Genomic DNA, 23530 nt, shown 5'->3' on the forward strand with positions numbered 1-23530 from the left:
ATCATAAACCATTTTTAAACTTGTCTAAAACTATCTCAACAAAGACTCAAAAAAGTGTTTCAAAGCTTAGGAACGGATCATATATTTATTCTACAAAGGTGTTATGAAATAGCAAAAACCAAAACGAAAAAACTAAAATTGAAAAAGAAAATGCAATAGGCTACAATAAAATTCGAAAACCCAATCATGAACCGTTTTCTATTTCGTCTACGTATTGCCAAGCTCATACATCAATGCGGATACTAGCCATGCCTTTAGAAGAATTTGTGTGAATCGGGCAAACGTAAGTACAAACAACTATTTTCCATAAAACTATTAAAGTCAAGTTTGATTGATGCTTTTAACTCAGGGTTTCCCAAACTGTGGTCCGCGGACCATTGGTGGTCCGCGACGACTGCACAGGTGGTCCGTGGTGATATGACAAGAAATTAAAAAGACACACATATACGTTGTACAGTACTTACTCTGTCAAAGATAATTGCCGCAGTTCTTTACAACTTAAATGATTTCGAAAGCTTTTGCCATCCAGTATCGTAAATCTTACTTGTTGCACCTTCGTTGCAGTTAAAAAGTTGTTTACAAAAAATTAGTGGTCCATGGCCCGAAAAAATCCACAAATAGTGGTCCGTGGCCCAAAAAAGTTTGGGAAACCCTGTTTTAACTCATGGAATTTATCTCTTCATTTTGTTCAAGTGATCACCAAGACAATAAAAATATGAAACTGCGTTGCTCCAGAAAAAGAATTAATAACAGCTGCTGTATACGCCGAAGGATGGCAAAATAACTGATTTAAAAGATCGTGCAAAAACACGGGAAGTAAAGTAAATTTTTCCTGTCTTTAGAGAAATAGTACCTTTGGATTTATCAATTTTTTCAAATTAATCTTTTTACTCTTTAAAATTAGTATCGTCACAAAGCAACTTGATTGGTGCTGGTCCAAGAATGATCGAGCCAGTGGTGGTTACGTCAGAGCATCGGTTCAAAGCTTCGTTATTTTGCAAAGTAGCCTAATATCTGCCCCGTAAGCTCAGCAGTTAAGCGATCGACGACACACAAAAAACTCAACATCAAGCGGTTCTGGTTCGGCTCTTGAGCAACGCATTTCAGGACTGCTCCCCATTTAGCGGCACCTAGGTGCTGGATTAGTTCATATATAACAACAGGAGGAAACTTCACCCTGTTAATCTTGGTAACCGATCCTGCGTCGGTGGTTTAAAGCCTCTACACGTATGCAGGAATAACCTATCAAAGGCTTTGTGAGTCCGAGGATAAAAATTCAAACCAACCATAGCAAGCGAGAAGACTGGCGTTCTTGTTTTGTTAGGCTACTCTACAATCTTCATTACGAAAAGAGCATCGTTCCTTCCTGCGTTGTTGCTATCTATTTGACGGATGTTGCGAAAACTTTAATTGCTCTTCTTTGCCACAAAATGAACCTCACTTTAGTTATATCGGCTAATTTAACTTCATGACTCTTAAATCGATATTCAATTGAATTTGAAGGCACGTTACAACTTAACCTACTTAGCCTACTGCAAGACGCAACACAAGTTATAAAGCTAAGCTAGAATAGCAGTTACGGGCTGAGGAAGCTTTACTTTATATTTTGGTTAATTTTTAGATAAAAATCTTGAAACAAACATACAACGCAAATGTTCATGTTTCCATTGAAGTTCGTTATCACTGCGGCTAAAGCACGAGTGTTGCTTTTAAGATTGCTATCGTGCCGATTAAGATCCATTAGCGTACGAAACCAAAACGAATGACAAGAAATGCTTTCACAAATTTTAAGAACCTTAATCCGTCGTCAATCTTTAACCTAACAGCATCTCCAGATAGCTTTACAAACATTGAATAGTTTTTAAAAACATTTTTTCGAGATTCTTGTCTAGTGACGACGTTTAGCAACGCAAAAGAAACATTCTTTGATTTCCTTTTGAAGAAAAGCAGATTTCTGTCAAATCAATGACAGTGTTGCTGAACTTGAAAAAATCAATAAACAAACGAAATGGCATCTTTGGTTCGAATTTTGACAAAAATATGGATTTTTCTGAAGATCTAGTGACAACCATAAACAGAGAAAATTAAGCAGCACCACGGTATTAATTAATATATATTTAATGAAAATAAAAAGGAAATAAAAATATTCGGACGTTTTCGGCTGTAGCTTACATCTTTCGACATTTGAAAGACGTTAGCATATTATCTTAATTTGAATGAGGCTGTTCACCAGGCATTTAGTTTAATAATTTGCACCAGTAGAACGCATCATGTAATTGTCTTAGTTTCATGATAAATACTGAGCTGTAGCTTGGTTTTGTAAGCCAATAATTCCAGTTGACAGTTCAACTATGAGCCTCTCTTTTCAAATTGTGACTGACGATCGACTCAAAAAATGTTCCCTTACCTCGTTTGATGACGACGATTCGTGTTCAACTTTTCCTAATGTCTTAAATTCTCAACATAAAATTTACTGTGAAAAAAGCTAGGGAGACCATTCTATTTCTATACGTTGAACTAAGAATTAATAAAATTTCTTTCAATACATGGGTTTGGCAAAAGTCAAGTAACACTGGACAGGCGCTGGATTATTATTGTGTTTCAACACAGCGTGTCCTAATGGAAAATTGGCTTGGTTTTAGGCTTACTTAACCGTGCAGGTTCTATTTGTGTCACAATCAATGTGCAAGGCCTCGCGACGGGCTGCTTATGTCTTCAACAAGCGTGTTGTTTTGATTGTAAAATTCTGGTGCGATGTGTTGTTATCGGTTATTGACCTGAAGTAACCTTTGATTGCAGGTCTCTATTATGTAATGTTTTTCCAGAGCATTCGGGACATTCATTCAGAACAAATCTGGATTGTTCTGTTGTTTTTCACAATTGCCGAGTGACGTTTGTCATAACGTCATAAGGATGTTTACCAATGGATCTCTGATTGCGAAATCGTTATTATGTGAGAGTCTTCTACCCTACGTGACCTTCTTTAAGCTTCTGCTTGTTGACATTTATTGCAACTTGACAGAACAATGTGACATTACGTAACCTTCTCGATGTTACTAGACCGAAACAACTTTCTATAAATAGTGGTGTAGTTTGCGTAATGATTATTATTGAGTTGATTATGTGATTATGGAGTTGTATTATGATGAGTTGATTATTATGATAAGTTGGTTATGAGAGATCATTGCTGTAATAGTAGAAGTTGTTAATAGACGCAAAGATTATTGTTGATCGAGAGTTGAAGTATTGAATACGAGTAAAGCAAAGTTGATGCTAATATAATATTCTGATTGAAATTAGAATCGTATGAGAAGCTGTGAGTGGATCACGTTAAACTCGATCAAAAGCCGTAAGCGTTGAAATCTATTGCTGTTTACTGTTACTTTGATTAATTGCTGGAAGTGGTGCATCATTCGTTGGAGTCCTTCAAGCGTTTTCATATATATCATCTCACTAGTAGAACTATCCGTGAATTTATTTGACTGCTTTTCGGTTTAACCCATTAAACTTCGTCATTGAACCTTTCCAAGTCTTTTTCCTGGTAAGAGATAGAAAGAAACCGTGACAATTTGCTTAAACACAAATCATTAGCCTACATAAATGAAATAACCAAATTAAGTCTATGTCGTGTGCTAATCAACTAATTACTAATGGATCCAGGCATTTCTTTGAAAAGGTTTTCAAACGAACATATTTGGTATCCGTTCCTCAGTTTTACGTTGTACTTAGTTCAGAGCAGATTGCAGTTATTTATTTAACACTTATCACCACCATTATTTAGTTATTTATTTGTTTAGATGTAGGCAATTAGGTATTTCCATTGAACAAAGAGTTCTTGCCGAAAACGTTTGAGCTTAGTATGCTGTTACTTTACTAGTGTAGCCTACTGTATTTGTTTTAAATAATGTTATTCAAACCCATTAAGTTACTGTCAGTGATCTGTTGATGGTATTGTAAAACTACTTTTCTCTTAAAGCTACTATAGCTTAGTTTATTCGACGCTTCCGCGCCAAATACAGCCCGCTTCTTTAGAGATAATGGCCTGACCAACATCATGGAGAATAAATAACTCAATTTCACACAAACAAAACAACAATTTCGTTGAAAAAGCATTTTTATTTTTTCAGCCTTTGTGATTCAATAGCTTCTTAAAATCGGAAAAGAAAACCTTGAAATCTAAAAAGAAAAAGAGTCATTACTCAACAAAATTTTTGATGAGTCATGGCTTTGAAGTGACGTTCATCGAGTTGGTTCTGACGAGGATGAAAATAACTGACGTCATAAAATCAAGAATGAGGTTAACAGATTGAATAAAAACCAGATAAGCAAAGATAACAAAACCTCGATGAGACCATGGTATACAACCGCAACGCCTTGGGTGGGTTTCAAACCCGTGATTCCAGAATTTGCATGAGTTACCTTGAAGCCAAATGAGTGCTGATTTTCGTCGGATAGAATCAAAATTATATCTGTGCAAGGAAGAGTGCAGACAACATGTAGAGTTATGAAAATTCCTGGTTATAAGTTTCAATAAAAAAACCACGCAATGAGCTCAAACCCAATTACCTTGCGGTCCGTCATGGAACAAACATGGCTGATCAAGTCTAAATTTGAAGTTTGATGGAAAAATGCAGTTAATTTTCAAACAATATTCTTTTACAATTCCTGATTTAAGAAAAGAGTGATACGTACCCAGACAAAAAAATCAATCTATTTTTACATTGATTTAACGTTTTCAAACGTTGAATCAATGTAAAAACGACTGATTTGCTGTCTAGGGCTGAGCTGAAACTTGATTGTAATCTGCATAGAGCATCTGCAAATATAAAGTTATTACCGGAAGTGATGCACAAAGAAAATAACGCTTTGAAAACATGATACGTATTTACCAGCTAACAAAAGGTTACTTTTTGCGTTGTTTCAACATTGGTAGAATAGGATTTTTTGCTAACTGGGATACTTCACCATGTTATGACGATCCCGGTTTTGTTGAGGAAAGACAAAGTGTTCATTATTTGAAAAGAAACAACCAAGCAAGCTGTCACAATGACGGTTGGAAGACATAGGCAGCCACAATGGACACAGCAAACATTCCTGAACGTATCGACAACGCAAAAAAGATCTAAAAAAGCGTAATTTCTCAATAAGGCGCCTTTGAAGAGATGTCAGTGCAAAATTAAAAAAAATTTAAGAAAATGATTTCAGAAAGTGTGGAAGACTTGTTTTACGGTGAAAACTTCGTGTTTCTGTGTTGCGTTTATGCTTCTCAATCCAATCGAATATCTGACAATGACAAACAGTAAAACCAGTAATGATGCAGCGATTCAACGAGCCAAAGAAGAACCAGCGATGGAGTAATCGAAGTCTCCACAACGAGCGATGAAAATTAAAGTCAAGAGACATAGAAACGAAACGTTAATTTTCAAATTTTGTGCATTAAAAACAAACAAACTAGACAGCAATTCAGCCGTTTTCACATTGATTCAATATCTGCAGACGTTAAATCAATGTAAAAAACGACTGATTGATATTTGGAAAAGAGAACTGTGTAATGTGTATTCACTACTGCAACCAGTGCACAAGATAATGAAGTAAGTCGTCATGCAGCATTGTCACTGAAGAATTGTGTTTATGATTCAGACGTAACAGGACGTTACAAAAACGTTGCATTTATCAAAAAAAAAACAACTAAAAGGATTTGTTGAAACTACACATGGCTGTTTTGGTTCAGCTGGCGACCAACTGGAATAAATTAAACGAACAAGCTGTAAAATACGCAATTTTACATTACATCAACGTTGCGCTTTGCGGTATACTAAACGAGGAATCAAAAGGAATACTACACGATTAGAATTGCACATAATATTGATGACGTCCAAGAAAAAATAAAACAATCCAGACAGCATTGGAAATGACGAAGTGTTCACCAGCAAGAAAAATCTGCCCTTTTTTACATTGATTCAACGTCTGCAGAGGTCAATGTAAAAAAGGTGGACTTTGCTTGCTGGAATGCCGTTCACAAATCGAATTGTGTTGAAGTTGAATAACAACATCTCACAACACACATTTCAGATAAAACTAGAAGACATGTTGAAACTTGTAATGCTCCGCCTACTGATACAACTGTCCCATTGGTAATCAGATCTTTGCTGTAGCGAAACGAGCAATGAAAAGGAACTGAGGTAGGAGTGGGCGGGGCGTTTCTCACAGTGACCAATCAGAGCGCAAGATGAAAGTCATTGCAAGGCAGCTTGCAGGTTGTCAACCCAATCATCAGCAGCCTGTTCATCTTCAGCTATGAAGTTATACAACCGCTTTGATATTTTAACCTGGAATAAAAATTTAAAGTTTGAATTTGATCTCTGGCCTAGCGGATAGAGTGCCGCCTCAGAAGCGTTGGACATGCGTTCGACACCCAAGCAGAGCAGTGGGAACTTTGACATAGGACAGTTTTCCTTGCGAATCAGCTGATTTCAGTCATGCGACTCAGCACGTGATATTCTGACCCATCTACTCGAAAGATTTTTGATACAAAGAAAATTAAGTGAATGTATCGCCACAAGCAGCGTGGCCTAATGGGTTAAGGTTAGGGCAAGAGAATAGTCATTTCGATTACGTGGGTTCGATTCCCACCGTTTGCTAATGTTCTTTTTTCTTCTGCAACTGAACTGAGTGCAAGAAGAATCTTAATGACTGTAATCAATTGAGTTTATAAGGAAAATTGTCCTACCTTTCTTAACCATTGCGCTGCGGCGCAATGGTGGTAGCTGGTTCGCACGGAAAACTGTCCTATGTTAAAGTGCCTACCAAGCAGAGCGGTGCAGTGAGTAAAATACAATGTCACCTCAAAACAAGCTTTGTCGTTCGCTCCTTTAGGCGCAGAGGAGACGGTGTCCATGCGCTGCACAGACTCCAAGTCTTTGAGGCCAATCATGTTCTTGCAGACAGTATCGCCTCGGTTCTCGTACTGACGCAGCTAAAACGTCAAAATAGAGTCGTAACTACAAAATGATTAAGACATTCCAAGAAGTTCCACATATTGACAAAAAATCGAATCGAAATTCTTAGCACAAAGTACAAACTACACTGTTTGATGTCGTGTGTAGTCATTGTCTTATAATCTCTAGCCCAGCAACTGCATGCTGTTGGCATTCACTGCTGTGCGTACCTCATGTTGTATTTTTACTAGACTTGTATTTAATAAAAACAGAATAAGACAAAACAGGCAAAATTAGTCGAAGTGAAACATTGCAGTCGATTGCACTACAGTAGTAGAGTCACCTAATATGACGTTAAACGTCACGCAATTTATACAGAGAAAAAAAGAACGCAAGAATGTAATTGAGGTAAAGAGTACAAAGGCGCTGATTTGAATGGGACGCCAAGCGAGCAATCAAACCAGGAGTTTGTACCCTGTAGACAAAAAGGTGTAACTAACGAAAGACCAGACACCTCATGCTTTGTGGTATCCAGGACAAAAAACCTGAGTTTCCATCCCTTCATCAAAGCTCCTTGCTTCCACAGAGCCCCCTCGTAGGTGCGGACCTGAGAGGAAACGTCAACTATGTTTGCATCAACCAAGCACAATCATATTGGGTTTGTAGGAATGTGAGAATTCGAATTTAACAAACTGGAAGCGTTGTCGTGACAACTCACTGACATCAAACATGAACCAAGACGTGTTCACTAGTGATTACAAAGTATCTACACATTAGATGCCACGCTACCATTGTATTGTCATATGCCACTCTGCAATCATATACAAGATACGGCGTGTTAATATCCTATAAAAAACATTCTATGAAGCCAAGCCATGGCAAAAGTAGCACCAACCTCTTCGGCAGTGCTCGTCTGAAAGACAGGGACTTCCCCGGCCGACCGGTTGCTGATTGGCGATGCGTTCAGGTCAGCTGTAACTTGGTCAATCTGGTTTTGTTCTGTGGGCTCTTCAGGTATGGCGGAACGCTGTGATGTAAGTAGCATCAACGTCATTCTTAGGTTATACAGTAGGGTGTTTCAAAATTTCACCACTTTTGAATTTCAAAACGAGTACCTTTTTTTCTGATGGAGTTTTGGCCGATGATTACGAATCTGGCATTATTTTTTCATTATGACGTCATCTTGAGGGTGCCCCACGCGATTTTTCGCGTTTTTTCAATATCTCGAAAACTGCTTGGGCTAGACATATGGAATTTGTATCAAATGATACAGAATATACGATTTCCTATCTATACTTACGAGAGTTTAAAGTCGTATCTGCTTCAGAAAAAAAGTAATTTGAGAAAAACACTTTTTTGTTGTTTTTATATCCATATCGATAAATCTTCGAGCTATATGACAATTACAATTGTGATTTTCGATTTTTTAGATGACATGAGTGAAATATATTTCATTAACATGAAATAAGCATTCCAATGTGTGGATGCCTCGACCATGCCGTTCCATGAAGAAATCGGCCAGGCGCTTATTTATACCAGATTTTTTCCCTGTGTTTAATGCAGTAGTATCTGACATAACTGAATATATTTTACTTAAAGTATCCTCACAAATTTGCTCGGTAACACAGTTAAAAATGGTCTGAGAAGTTACCGAAATTCCTTCCAAAAAAGTTTTCACAGCTATAACTTTTTCACACTTGACTCCTGTATCCACAAATTGTCCCAAAAAGATGTACCTGTCCATTTTGTTTATGATTATTCCATCATAGCATAATTGAATTGCTTTAGCATGTTTCAGCTCTTACTCACATTGATTTAAAGCTTCAAGTCGACACTGCTCGCGCTTTCGAAGTACAGTTGTTGGCGAAGCAGAAATATTTTTTTCTCTAACAGTTGATCGCTGCAGATCGGATTGTTGGCGAATCGACACTAAACGACGGTCTGCTTTAACACGGTCACTGGTACTGATCGAAAATGAACGTTTTTTAAGGTAAGCTTTTCCTCCTGCAAGATGCTTGGGAGCAGGTTGGTAATCCAGGTCGAAATAGGTTGACGTGTCCCTAACATTATCACTTGTCTCTGCTTCCAAAACATCATCATTGCTCTCATTAGAATTTATATTTAAATCGAACTGGCGCGGTCTCAACGAATTGAATAAAACTTTAGAATTGGATAGGCCTCCGTTTATTGTAGCTCTTAATTTACTGGATGTGGGGTTCTCAATATCATCTTCCGCCGTGGTGCGTCGCTTGAGCTTGATTACACTCTGCAGCTTGTGTATATTAAACAGTGCATCTTTGGATGAAGATAAAATCATTCTTCTAACGGATCTTTGATCTTTCAGAAACATAATTTCTTTTTCTGGAACTCTGTGGTCAAAACTGCAACTACAAATCAGCTTTACCTTTATACGTTTGAAATATATCTGGTATTTCACACCGGCACTTGGTTATATCAAAGAGCTGGTCGAGCCAGCCATCGCTGATTGAAATAAGTTTCAATTTCTTGGCACGTTTTCTTGCCACAGCAAACTTGTGAATAAGTTGCTTCAGTTTTGTATGGATACTTCTCAACTCGATAGCAGGCAAGCTGGCTCTTCTCCACAGTTGAACTATGTCATTCATAACTACATCTTTGATATCATTGAATCCTGGAGTTTTCTTCAAAAATTTAGTGTCTGTATCCATTAAAAGCTGCTGAATATAATGATAGTGCTCTATAACTTCTCTACACGTTGGTAATGTATTTCCAAGTAACTTTTTCGAGACTATCAGAGACTTAACCTCAACAGATCTCAACCATGCCATATCCCTGCTTATACTGCATTTAAAACTGACCAACTAAATTCAAATTGGAAATTGTTTTTATCCCTTAAGACCCGTATTGTCAACAAACAATTATCATCGTTGATTTACAAACAATTACCATTGTTATTACCAATTACCGAATTGACGTCACAATGTATTGTCATATAGCTCGAAGATTATAGATATGGAATGGATGTAAAAACAATAAAAAAGTGTTTTTCTCAAATAACTTTTTTTCTGAAGCAGATACGACTTTAAACACTCTTAAGTAGAGATAGGAAATTGTATACTCTGCATCATTTGATACAAATTCCATACGTCTAGCCCAAGTAGTTTTCGAGATATTGAAAAAACGCGAAAAATCGCGTGGGGCACCCTCAAGATGACGTCATAATGAAAAAATAATGCCAGATTCGTAATCAGCGGCCAAAACTCCATCAGAAAAAAAGGTACTCGTTTTGAAATTTAAAAGTGGTGAAATTTTGAAACACCCTATTATACAGTAATAAATGTTTAGACGAATTATCCCACATGACATTGGAAGCCAAACATGCAGTTTTTATCCAAATAAGCTACAAGTGAAATTTTGTCCATTAATTACATTGACATCTGTTGTTCTAGGCGTAATTTTACGTGTAGTGCTCACAATTAATATTACGACAAACAAGCAGAAACTACAAGTAATAAAATAACCTTGGAAAGACCGCAAGGAAGTATGAGATACAAAAGCAAGTTTCACAAAGAGAGGCTAAATTAATGGTTTCTTTAGACGTCTTTTCGACATCACTTGATCAAAATAACAACAGCAAACTTTTTAGTGATTAAGCATTAAGCAACAAAAAATCAATATGCAAAACTATCTAAAAAAAATCGGGTAAACTGATTCGTTAAAAATAGGAAACTAAAAAAATGAAAAGCTCAGTTTCATTGCCGATAACAAAGCCATACGATTAACAAAATAATGCTTTGAATGTAGCGATGAAAATAACAATGATCAATCACGAACCGTTCAAAAACAGCGAATTTGAACTGGTTGAAACCATCCCTTTCTGATGAATGACATACTGTTGCCTGGTTCGTGTGGTTTTGCTTCAACAAACTACGATTTCTATCAAAGTCATCATTCAAAGCAGTGATTCTAAACTTTAAAGCCAGAACGAAAATGCACAGGAATGAGATGCGTCAAATTTGCTCATTAATTAGCCATGCCTTTAGGTGTAGGGGTCAGCGACCACAAAAGTTTGGAAACCATTGCTTCATAATCTTACTTCAAATTTCAAGCCAAAAAGCACTATTCTAGTATCAGTCAAACACAAACATTGATTGTTATTGCATGATGGTGGTGGTATTATTACTATGTTAAATGGTTAATTTAAAAAAAATGTGAAAAAACGAGGAAAAAGTGTGTGTAAAAAAGTGAGTGAAAAAGTGATACTGTAAACTCTAGTAGACAATACTTCGATCCGTTTATGAATCACTGAATTAAATAAATTAAATGAATATCCTGAATTGTTATAATTAAAGTTGTCAAATTCAACACAAAATATGATTGTTGCTGTTACTAAATAAACAAGGCAATAAAAGAGATGTCTTGCAAGAATGGAAGAATTTTAGAAAATAAACAAAGAATATATATCTTTCCGTAAAAATGGCACAGCACAAAGCTGTGGGAGATGATTTTCGAACCGCAGTTTACAAACCTTGCAAAGGGCAAACAAACAACGTAGAAACAACGTAAAATGCAACTGACAAGAGAGACGTGTATAGAAATATTCATGCAAGATCATGCAAAGGCGGGAAAGTTAAATCACGTGATGAAGAGCCAATTACGCTCAAGCAAGAGTGTGATGAGGTCTTAGACAGTGAAATGAATCGTTTTTGCATTAATTCAATGCACTACAGTTTTGTCAAAAAGTATGAGATTAAAAACTACAGTCAATTTCACATGAAATAACGTTTAAAAAGCATGAAGCAGAGTTTAAGCAAAAACTTCGAACGATCAAGCCTTGCCAAAGCATTGCATCAAAGTGACAAACCATGTTATAGTTTTGCGCAGAGATTACGTTAAATTAATGTTAGGTGATGACAAATCAATGTAAAAAGAAAGCTGTTAACGACATCTGATTGGTGAGAGCAAACAAAATGAGATGACAAATCAATGATACCGGAGCGGAGGAGGAGGAGGATAATGACACGGATGAGACAAATGCGGATGACATGCTCCTCATCCGGGATTGCAAGGGATGTTGAGATTGGAATTTAACGGTTTCCGCAGCCTGAAATCAGCCAGTTTTGAAGAGGAGAATACGTTGGATGCGGATATATAATTGGGCATTCATAGATAAGAAGCAACTCAAAGTAGTGACAGTTTAAATATATCATTCAGATGATTTTTTTTTTGTCGTATCCAGGCTTACATCCGGTGGTTGAAGATTTAGATTAAGTGGACGGGAAGGCAGGGAAGCCAATCTTCGTGTCCACCTTCAGGCATGCCTTTAGGTGTCCTGCCACAGACACAGCCGCATGCTCGAGCGGTGTCGAACCGGCGCTCTTTCGATTGCCGTTCCAGGGTTCTCACCACTCGACTATGCAGCCGGTTAGCTATGCTATGCAGCCAGCCTTATTCAGATGATGATAAGGGGTGAATGCAACAATCTAGCTAGCAAACGTTGCCGATTTTACATTGTGTCAACGTTTTGCGACTTTGTATTGCAAAAATGGCAACTTCCGCTGGCAATGATAAGACAAGCACTCTGATTATGACGCATTGGCACAAGAAATAAAAGTCTTTCGTTGTTATTGGGCAGTTCAAAGCATCACCGGACCACAATAACGTAAGTGTATGATAGGAGAAGTTATTGAACTAGTTAGAAATTATTTACAACAAAGAGACATTATAAAACTTGTCAGTGGCACAAAAAAACTGCTTGATGCCACAGAGCTAAATGTAACCGCCTGGAACCAATGGCGCCAATGCACCATGACCAGTCAAGCTGATGTCAGATGAAAAGGTGAAATAATCTTCAATTGAACTAAAATGCAACAATGCCATTTTTGACCGAATGATGACTTCAAAAGCAGATTGAACATAACGATATAATGCACTTCTATTGAAAGAAACTCGGATAAACTAAAATAAATTTCAAAGATACACGTCATATCAGTTAACTCAAGAAAACTGAGTAAAAAAATAGGCTGTGGCTATTTTCCCATGCAAGTGTTGCCAGATAAAGAATTCTGTCCTAATTTGAAAAAGTTGAAAGCCGTTGAAAACAAAATTTTGTGATTTGGAAAATTTTGAAGACATGGGGAGAGAAACACATCCTAATCCTCATCTTGACCCTAATCCTAACTCTGGCAACGCAACACCTGCCACGAAACAATGCGTTTCGGTCGCAACGAAGGCAACTAGCGTGAAAAAAAATAGCCACTTCGAAAAAGGCGTCACAATGCAAAAATTTCCACTGACATTGTGATGCAAAAACAATGACTCAGTAGTTGCTGAATGATCATCTGCTTGTTCAAGCAAAATTAACAAGACAACGACAAACAATTCAAGTCGTTGCAGACTTTCGTTCAGTGAACGCTTTTTCAACGTTAAAATCTTCTGTCATGATGTTGTCAAATTGATTCCAACAAACAAAAGTTGCTGTTTTTGAGTTGTTCTAACGTAGTTAAACGTGTAAACAACTTCAATGAGGTGAAATCTTATCGGGCAAGCAAATGTTTCCTTTTCAAAACATGAAAAATCATCAAAACGAAAAATACGACATGGAAACACTTACATATCGAGATGAAGACCGTCTCGGCTTCGGTAGGTTCTTGAAGAAAGTTCAAGTTGACAATTGATATCAATATTGCTAGCCAAACCTGCAAGTTTCCATTTCCACAATGCAACATCAACAGACGTTGAAACAATGTACAAATGGAAACTTTTACTGCCAGGAAAGTGGCTTTGAAATACCACCCAGAGGCTACTTTGCAAGCTCAGCAATCGTTGAATGAAAAATTATTATTTGAAAACATTTAACAGGAATTTTTCAAATTTTGTTTCAGTAATATTCCTTTGCAAAGTGAATGTTTTGTCAGAAGTCAACTCCATGCTAGCGGAATTAAAGCTAAAGGACACCACCTGACAAAAGTCGCATATTTTGAGTCGGTTTGACATCTGGCAACGTTGAAGTGATTTTAAAAACGCATTTTTCTCCGACATAAAATGACACTAATGACAACAAAATTGCTGATTGTTTCTTTTGCCAGTAACCCGATGAACAAAAAAACTTTTGATGCCGATCCACTCAGCTGGCACAATCATTAGCGTTTATTACTCAACATCAAAAATCGTTTCACATTGACTCGACGGCTGAATCAGCGCAATGCAAAACGACAGATTTTGCTAGCTGGGGAGTCTGTACAATTGCATACCTTTCCACCGGCTAGCCATTTAGAACTGAGGCAAGTAAATTGACACTGATGAGATCACCAATGTAGTTGAGGATATGAATCTTTTTGAGACTTGAAACGATTTGCTTGGGTCAGGTTTTCAATAATATCGATCCAAACAGTTGATGAACCGTTGATGGGTGGACGACTTTCTAATTTATGACCTAATTTGCGTAAATCTGCCGTTATATAATTTTCTAAAAACCAATAAAACTGTTTAAGTGCATTGGTAATGTCATCAACGGGCTGCGTTGATTTCAACTTCTGATGATGTAGCTGAGACGAAAAGCAACCAAATACCTTATGAAGCAGTTCAACTGTAGATAGCTTATGCAGTTGGCGAACGTCTGCCCGGGCCAGCAGGACATGGTCAGGTACATTGAGCTGCAAAGCAAGTCGTGATATTAAGTCACTTTCCTATGGATTCTTGCAGAACAAGTGAAACTGTTTACTAAACTTTACATACTTATAATTTATGGTCTTATAACTTCTACCTGGACAGCAAAATTCCTCATTTTTACATTAATTCAACGTCTGCAGACGTTAAACAAACGAAACAAACAACACAGGAAGAAGCATACCACTCGCGTTGTCATGTCATTGATGTGCTTCCAAGTGTTGATCCAGGAGTCCACAGGCATTCCTAGTTCTCCTTGCAAGCCTCCAATCTTATTCAGCAACATCCTGGGAGACGTAACAATGAAGGATGAAGCAATGCAACGGTTCAGATGACACGGCGTAAAACAACAGGACATGTTTTTACAAAAATAAGCATGAATTAAAATTGACGTTTGGTAAGTTTTGAGGGAATTATAATGATGGAATGACAAAACTTTGGAGGACAACTTAAAATAAGATTTTTTTCACCACCTTTGCATGCAAAAATCAATACAGTATCACAAGTAGCCACATGCTCATATTTTTGAATCCTCGTTGGTAAAAGTTACGTTTTATTACATTATTTCAACGGGGCTGGCTAAAATAGAATGTGCGTTTGTGCGTACTTAATTGAGTCCGGTTGGGCGTCGGCTGTGTTGTCATAGCAACCGTTGACCACTCTTCTTCCGGTGGCACCACCCCACGCCTCGCTCACCTGTCAATCATCGGTGTTATGAAAGAATTTGGAAACTTATCAAAATAAAAAGCCCAAAATCTAGAACCTAATCTCATGTTCAGTAAACGTTTCGAAAACAAAACTGTCCACTTTCAGTGCTATAAATTTTTATTTTATAGCATACACAACATTTATAGCATATATACCAGGGGTTCCCAACCTTTTTATGTTCTCGTACCACTTAGCCACCACGGATTGTCAACACGTACCACTATTTTCAAAACAACTAATTTGATCCAATATTAAATTATTTGCAAGATGATGAATCTGGATGTAAAGTCAGCGAAAGTAGCAAAATTATCAACAAAACATCACAGAGTCCATTACACCACACAGCACAGAACGCACCAGAATAACAAAGAAAAAGACACAACTAAACACAAACACAATACAACTAAATTTAATGAGATTTGTGTTTATCTTTCACCAGTTGATCGATGCGTGGCATAACTTTGCTAATAGCACATCTGAAATCATGTCCAGGGGCACTTAGTCGATTTCGATTTTTTGATTTGATGTTCATAAGAATAGAAAATCCCTGCTCGCCTTCCCAAGTAGAAGGAAAAATCAGTAGTTGTGGAACAGCGTGGGAAGCTAGCGTTGGGTATGAAGAAGCCATACTAAGCCAGAAGTTTATTGCAGAACATTCTTTGCGTTGTTTTTTTGCTGTCTGATCCTCCTGCATGTCTATCAGCTCCTCTTGTTCCCCTGTACCGACAGGTAGGTCGGCTAGGTCCACTGAGAAAGGATCTGTGATGTATGGGCAGCTTGTGGTATCTGGAAAGTAATGCTGCAATTCAGCAGTTAGCAGCGAGATGAGAGGTGCTGGGTAATTTCTCTGGAAAAGTCATCACTGATTTCCCTTTCAAGGGCTGACAGAAATTTAAACATACCATAGCGCTTGTTTTCCACATTTTTCCTTCATAATTCCACCTTTCAGATAAAAGCTCTCAGTTTTGAAACAAAGTCTACGGCAGTGCAGTTTTGCCCTTGAAATGACAGATTTAAATGATTGAAGGCTTCAAATATATCTGACAAATAAGCCAATCTTGCATTGAATTCCTCGTCCTCCAGATCGTTTTCATGGTCTTTCTGTTGGAAAAATAAAAGTAATTCATTCCTCATTTCAAAAAGACGCTTAGTTGTATTTCCTCGAGAGAGCCAGCTTACTTCTGTGTGATAGAGGAGAAAAGTGTGGTCTGAGACGAGATCTTCACAAAGAACCTTAAACAATCGAGTATTTAAAGCTGATGTTTTAACAAAATTTACGATTTTGACTACCCTGTTCAAGCACATTAACAACTTTGCAGGAAGAACCTTTGTGCAAAGAGCAAACTTGTGTATGAAACAGTGAACACTTATGACGCGAGGTGACACAGCTTTGACATGGGCTTGAAATCCAGAATTTCTACCGAGCATAGAGGGAGCCCCATCTGTCGTACATCCGACAAGATATCCCCAATCCAGTTCATTTTCCTTGAAAAAATTATCCAAAGAGTTGAAAATATCTTTTCCTTTTGATGTAGTGGACACCTCATGATTCAACAATAATTCCGTTTTTACAGCATCGTTCTGTGTAAAGCGGACGTAGACAAGCAGTTGGCAGCAGTTTGTGACATCTGTGGATTCATCAAGTTGTAAGGCAAATCCAAACTTCGAATCTCTTACTCCTGCAATCACTTGGTCAGTGATATCAACTGACATTTCCTCGATGCGTCGTTTCACAGTATTGTTAGAAAGCGATACACTATCCAACTTTGCCACTGAATCTTCTCCAATCAAATTTCTGACTAATATCTTTACTGCTGGCAAAACAAGTGACTCCGCAATGACATAAGCTTTTTTGTTTTGGGCCACCAGAAGAGATACTTCATAGGATGCCTTCACAATTCCGGCATTATTTCGATAAAACTGGCTTGTGTGATCCATGCGCTGTCGCTTTACGTTCTCCCAATGATTGGACTCAAGATGCCGCTTAAGAAAACTGGGTTTCAAAGCTGCATTTGAAAGGGTTTTCATACAGATCACGCACTGAGGTAAGCTATCTCCACGATGTTGAATAGCAATGAAGCCATACTGAATATAATCTGCGCTATACTTTCGCTTCGACATTTTCAAATATTTAGACAAAAATGTAATGCTGTGCAGGATTCAGCCACTACACGTCGGAAAACCAACATCAGAATAAACGCAATTCTGCAATTGCACAGACCACATTGCACACGTAATAGTTTCGTCGCAGACACCATTCACATTGCACACATAATAGCTTCGTCACAGACACCATTAAGTTCGCGCAGCAGCATTGTATTAATAACAATGACAGCAGGGAGCAAGATCGACAAAAGTAGCTTAGCGTACTGAGTACAGAGAATTTAGTACGGAAATAAATAAAAGTGTTGTTCGCATATTTTAGAAACTCAAAATTAACTAATTGTTGCAATAGGCCTACTTTATTTGACAATACTACTACATGTCGCATGCAACAGAGAGCTGCTCGCGTACCACCTGAAAAGCTCTCGCGTACCACTAGTGGTACGCGTACCACCGGTTGGGAACCCCTGATATATACAAAACAAGCTATACAATTTCCATTTCACACAACAGTCTGATATTTATGCAATTCAATCCTATCAAGTTGCTAGCAATCATCTGTCTATGGTACTCAAAAATAATCTTTCTCCCAAAGCTATACTTGTCTTATATTTAGCATACAATCTCGTATAATACAAGGTAGCATGATTTTTTGCTCTTGCGCGCACAAACTGATTGATTACCTCGGTTGCTTCTTGTTCATTGTGGCTGGTTCCGGCCGTCAATTCCCCAAGTAAGGTGTCATAGGGTGGCCCCTCACCAAGTATTTCCCTAACGTAGTAAGGCCACACCTTCAGCCTGCACATGGAACTTACCGGCCTCAAAACCTGGGTAGAAAACTTGAAGTTAACTTCACCGAAACTATTGTTGAAATGATTCGACATAAAATGATACGTTGGATTACGTTGAATAAACGCAAAATCCTTGGAAGTTGGCATAAACATTGACCTTTTTGCCACTTAGGTAAATATCCACTACTCAGACAGTAAACTCCGTAATTTTTACATTGATTCAACGACAGCAGAATGTGTCATTTTTACATTGATTCAACGACAGCAGAATGTGTCATTTTTACATTGATTCAACGTCTGCAGACGTTGAATCAATGTAAAAGTGACGGATTTTCTGTCTGGCTACGGAAGGAGTTGCCATTGTGCTAACCAACGAAAGCTGGGGAAAGGAACTGCTCATTAATCACTCAAGCAATGTATGAACCAAAGTACTGACCTGGGAAAGCAGACTTTCGGGGGTGTACAAAGGGTTGAAGAACACGGGTGAGCGTTTGTGTGCGGCGTTCAAGTACTCCCACAAGCATTTTATTTGTTGGTTTCCACCGCGAACAGGGGACCCTAAAGACACAAGAGAAGGTAAAAGGTTAGTTTGAACAGAAACAAACATTAGTTATTTGCTTTATACGGAATCGGTTTTAAGAAAAGTACTTCAAAAAACTTGGTCATTATGTGGAAAAATTTTCAATGTTGGTGTTGCTTTGGTGGAGGGCTGCTTAATGTCATCATAGTCAGTAAGAATAGGTACATCATACACGAAACAACCAAATGCGTTAATCGACGCGTTTCAAGCAATCGATATTTTCGCGGACGATTATATTGTGCTGAATTTACAAGTCTGCTTTAAAGGCAGCGCTATTGAAACAATTTTTTCAATTTTATGTTAAAATCTGGCCATGGGTCGATCTTGAACCGCCGAGCGTGTCAAGTCGGTTATTCGGATATTGAAAAACGGATAGTGACAACTGGTCAATTCCATATGGTTGTCATAGTTGACACAAAATAACCTTCAAAAAATAAAAACTTTTTATACCAAACAAAGCAATGGTTGGATTGCCAGTGAGGTAACAAAAAAAAGGTGACAAAAATTATTATGTTTCAAGCCACATACTTTTTCATGCTCTCCACTCCGAACAAGGAAACGGTAAGCCAGCACTTAAAGTTGCCCACGACAATTGATGGTATCATGAAGAAAAGAACAACAGCCGTTGTTAAACAACATCATTGATTTAACGTTTAAAACAAGGCAAAATTCACATGGCACTAACCAGCGGAGGCTTGGGAGTTCTCAGAGTTGACGGATACACGAGAACGTTTTCGGGACTTCTTCTCGAACAGAATTCCAGCTTCCAGTCGCTCAAAGTCAGAGTCGAGCAGGAAGGTTGTAAAGCGGCTCGACATGAAGTGGTAAGCTATCGCTTCAAGATACATTTCGTTGAACTCAAATGACATCGGGAATTGATGGTGAATCTGCGGGAAAATTACAGTTAATTTTCGGCTTTAACATCAAATAAACACTGAGCAATCACGGAATTTTAAAAATCTCAAATCATGAAATATAAGTTAATTTTGATTTTGCGCTTTTAAGCATTGAAACAGTATAAAAAAAACTATAAGCTTGCAATACTTTACAAAAATACCTGATATACTGCATCAAGAAACATCAAAAAGACCGGAGTGAAACCACTGGACTCAATGTCGTTAAAGCGGTTCCGGTGACTGAAGCGGTGACCGAACGAAAGCCATTCCTTCTCTACCAAAGTCTGAAATCCTTCAATCGTCCTGAATAATAGCAAAGGTGCATTCAGCAACAGAATATAATGTTCTACTGGCGAAATAACTTACTATCACAATATGTTGCGAGAAAAAAATGTGTATTTATTCTGATGTTTCGTCGATGAAACACGACTGACTGGTATGAAGCGGTTTTCCAACGCAACGTTGGAACCCAGATAAAAAATCCGCCATTGTTACATTACAACGTCTGCAGATGTTGAATCATACATCAGACTTACATTTATCAATGTAAAAAATTACAGATTTTGCTGTATGGGAATAAATGGAAATCATTTTACAACATCTTGGAGTAGTGGTGCCATACAAGGCACATCACAACAAACAACGCAGCATGCCTACAAGGTGCCTGGTGAACAGTCTCGTTTAAGTTTTGAACTTGCAATTTTCACATCGTTTCAACGTCGTTAGGTGTTGAAACGATGTGAAATGACAAATTTTGCTGTGTGGCCTGCAACTACATTAAATGGGAGACCACGCCAGTTCAAATTGTAGATCGCATTCCTGATCAGTAAATAGACGTAAATTTGATGCTATAGTATATTAAAATTACAAAAAATAGTAGTTGTTTGCAGTAAAAAAATCTTTATAAAAAGCAAGTGATGGCTGGTTTAAATAAAAGCTTTTTTTTCATTCTTACCGGTAATATGAATCCTGGAGGATTTGAGACAAGGAGGAAAGTTGAGGAACAACATCAGTTCCATCATCAATTGCCAACATCACTGAGGCTCCATGGATGTCCATGACATCTACAACAGATCCAGCCGTCTGGATCAGGTTGGACACCTAAGTGGAAAATACAAAGCACAAGTTTGAGAGAGAAATGAAAACAATTTCAATCGCATCTTCATTTGACAACTTCAAGCATTGGTTTGATAATAACAAAATGGAAGCAACAACCGCAAAAGTCGATAAATCTTCTCAGTCAGGAGAAATAAACAAAAGTGGAAGAGAAGTTACAGACATCCAATATCGCAAAATACACTGGCCATATTTTGTACACCAACTCCTTTTCTAGCTTTTTTTTTCAGTGCAGTGTCGAACCAGGGTCCCTTTGATCGTCGTACCAGGGCTCTCACCACTAAACTTCGTAGCCGAGTGTTATGAAATATATCTTACTTTTGTGTGTTGTAAAATACAGTGCTTTTACCTGCTCCATCCACATGGAGTCTTGCACTTCCTTTAAGTAACTAGAAATTGTGTCTTGGAGTTGCTGGGAGGAAGATGCTGGAGCTGGAATAGGAGGATCAACTGGAAGACAAGATTTGAGAAGAACCTTAAAGCTCATCCTGATCTGTTTGGCTTCCGCTAGATCAGTGGGAACAAACATCACCTTTCCTTGCTGCTCGTGCTTGAGATTCTGAAACGAATACGAGGTTACTAGAGGTCATTAAGGTTACTTGAGGTCACAATATGTTCCACAATTGCAAACTCAACTAGTTCTATTTTTACAATGTGTTTTCAACGTCAATTAATAGAAAAATAGTAATTTTTTTAAAACAAGTTTGTGAGTTTTATTGCCAAATCCGTTAGGTCAAAAAGTAAGTTAGTACAATATACTTTCACAACTTTGCAATTCATCAAAATCCAAGGGATTTTCATGAAACCCGGAAAAATCAAATAGGTGAAAGTTGCAACAATTTGTTGTGTGCCTTTCGAGAACAGGAAATCTTTTCCTCACTGCAAAAGTTAAATTTTGCTTTGTAGAGAAATTTTGTGCTAACACGCAAAATAATCAAAGAGGTGTCACTAAGGGGAATTGAACCATGATGTCCAACCGAGTGTCGATACCACTCGGCCACCCAAACCGAGAATTTGTTCTCAACATGAAAGGTTATCGAAAACAATTCCACACTTTCGCTGACAATGACAATGACACGTTACTTCTGTGCAACGCTCGATAATTGAAACAGTTAAACCTGACATCTGAAGTTGTCGTTTTTACATCGTTTCAACGTCTTCACCAGTAACGCTGAAACAATGTGAAAACGCGACTTTTGCTAAGTCGAGAAAGCGTTTAGCCGAAAAAGTGCTGGACTAGTGGGTTTTCTAAATTTGATCGAAACGCCAGCTTGGTTCTTCATTCACTCTTTAAAATTATGAGAAATTTGCAAGGTCTTGGCCAGTAAACTGTCATTCAGTCCTTATTTACGTTGATTCAACGTTTGCAGAAGTCAAAGAACTGATTTGCGAAAGAATGTAAATCATTTTTATGACTGCAATCAACTTGGCGTCGACGAGCCATCCGGTAAATACAAACTAAACAGACGCAATAAACTTTACCTCGACCAGTGCACAGAACGGGATTCGTGCCGTGGGTCTTCAAACATAAATTAGAGAATTCTCTTTGATTTATGTTGTCGGCGCCCAATGATGAATCAATATAAAAGTAACGGCAGTATTGTATAAACTTGCCGGAGTTGAAGCAATCACAGCAATGTCCAAGAAAATGGGGCTATGAAAATTTATTGACTAACATTAGTCGATGAAGGTGTTCTGTGGTAGTTGTACGCACCAAATACTCCTTGCATGTAAAAATGGAATTAAACTACTCTTTTATGTTTAATTGTATGCACAACGTTACAAGTTATAACACAAAATCACTGTAGGAGAGACTACGGGGTAAGAACAACATGTGATGTTGAAAAAACATCACGCTACACAAGAATAATGGATTTTCGGTGTCAAGTCCTGACGTAATAGTGCCAACGGATAATGAGATACTTTGTCAAGATTAAAACCTTCAGCTGGGCGCTCCCACACTTAGAAGCTAAATAGAACGACTCAGATGCATTTGTCTTTCAAGAAACATAATAATTCCCAATTGCTGTGTTTAATCATCCTCGATAGAACATGGCCGATTCTGGCGAGAAACTCAACCATTGATTTGCTGTCTGGGATTCTTCGGAGAATCTTTGCTTTTGAACAATAAAGCAGACGCTGATGCTTCTCATCTTCTGTTCCGGCATATACATGTTTGCGGATAAATATAAATTGTACTGCCCAAGGTTCCATCGATTAAAGTGCAACTGCACGATCGGACATATAATAAAGTAAATGACATCAACCAGATTCGTAACTTGTATATACTGATAAAGCTTTTACCACCGTAAAGGTATTAGCCATCTTATTCGAATAGAAACATGAAACAAATCTTGTTTTGTTGTTTAAATATAAAGTTTCAACGGCAACGCCAAAATTAGGCGCAAATTTGGGACTAGCAAATATAATAATCGAGAAAAAGTGAAGCCGGAAATTGCTGAGTCTAGGAGCAGGAAATGTCATTCACGGAAGCAAGAATAGTTGTTGCAATGACGATGGAAAGTTGCGCAAGTTGAGCAAAGAATAAAAGTGAATCATACTTTACACTTGTACACAAACGACTGACGGACGTTCATGAAATTCCTCTCCCTACAATTTTCTTATCAAGCAAGGAAGAGCATGTTTGCATCATTGGAGACAGAATGACGTCACACAACCTATTGAATCTTGAAAAATAAGTTTTACAACAACGAAGTCAAAGGTTGAAACCGATGTTGTGAAATGGGCTGA

At 37.8% G+C, this 23530-nt stretch overlaps 1 protein-coding gene across 1 annotated transcript in view; it reads right to left on the reverse strand.

Annotated features, from left to right (window-relative positions):
- Positions 1–4103: 4103 nt before the first annotated feature.
- Positions 4104–23530, reverse strand: part of LOC145775241 (myotubularin-related protein 5-like) — a 62712-nt gene continuing 43285 nt past the window's right edge. The window contains exons 30-43 of the mRNA XM_082586493.1: positions 21129–21338; positions 20619–20764; positions 19825–19966; positions 19453–19654; positions 18624–18745; positions 18080–18223; positions 15193–15281; positions 14770–14872; positions 14489–14572; positions 11911–12021; positions 7834–7965; positions 7453–7545; positions 6845–6976; positions 4104–6329 (exon numbers count right to left, since the gene is read on the reverse strand). Of these exons, the coding sequence (XP_082442619.1) occupies positions 6237–6329; positions 6845–6976; positions 7453–7545; positions 7834–7965; positions 11911–12021; positions 14489–14572; positions 14770–14872; positions 15193–15281; positions 18080–18223; positions 18624–18745; positions 19453–19654; positions 19825–19966; positions 20619–20764; positions 21129–21338 (1803 nt within the window). The 3' untranslated portion in view covers positions 4104–6236. The remainder of the gene's footprint in view (positions 6330–6844; positions 6977–7452; positions 7546–7833; positions 7966–11910; positions 12022–14488; positions 14573–14769; positions 14873–15192; positions 15282–18079; positions 18224–18623; positions 18746–19452; positions 19655–19824; positions 19967–20618; positions 20765–21128; positions 21339–23530) is intronic.

Source organism: Aplidium turbinatum, chromosome 8, assembly GCF_918807975.1.
Source record: "Aplidium turbinatum chromosome 8, kaAplTurb1.1, whole genome shotgun sequence".
Taxonomy (NCBI): domain Eukaryota; kingdom Metazoa; phylum Chordata; class Ascidiacea; order Aplousobranchia; family Polyclinidae; genus Aplidium; species Aplidium turbinatum.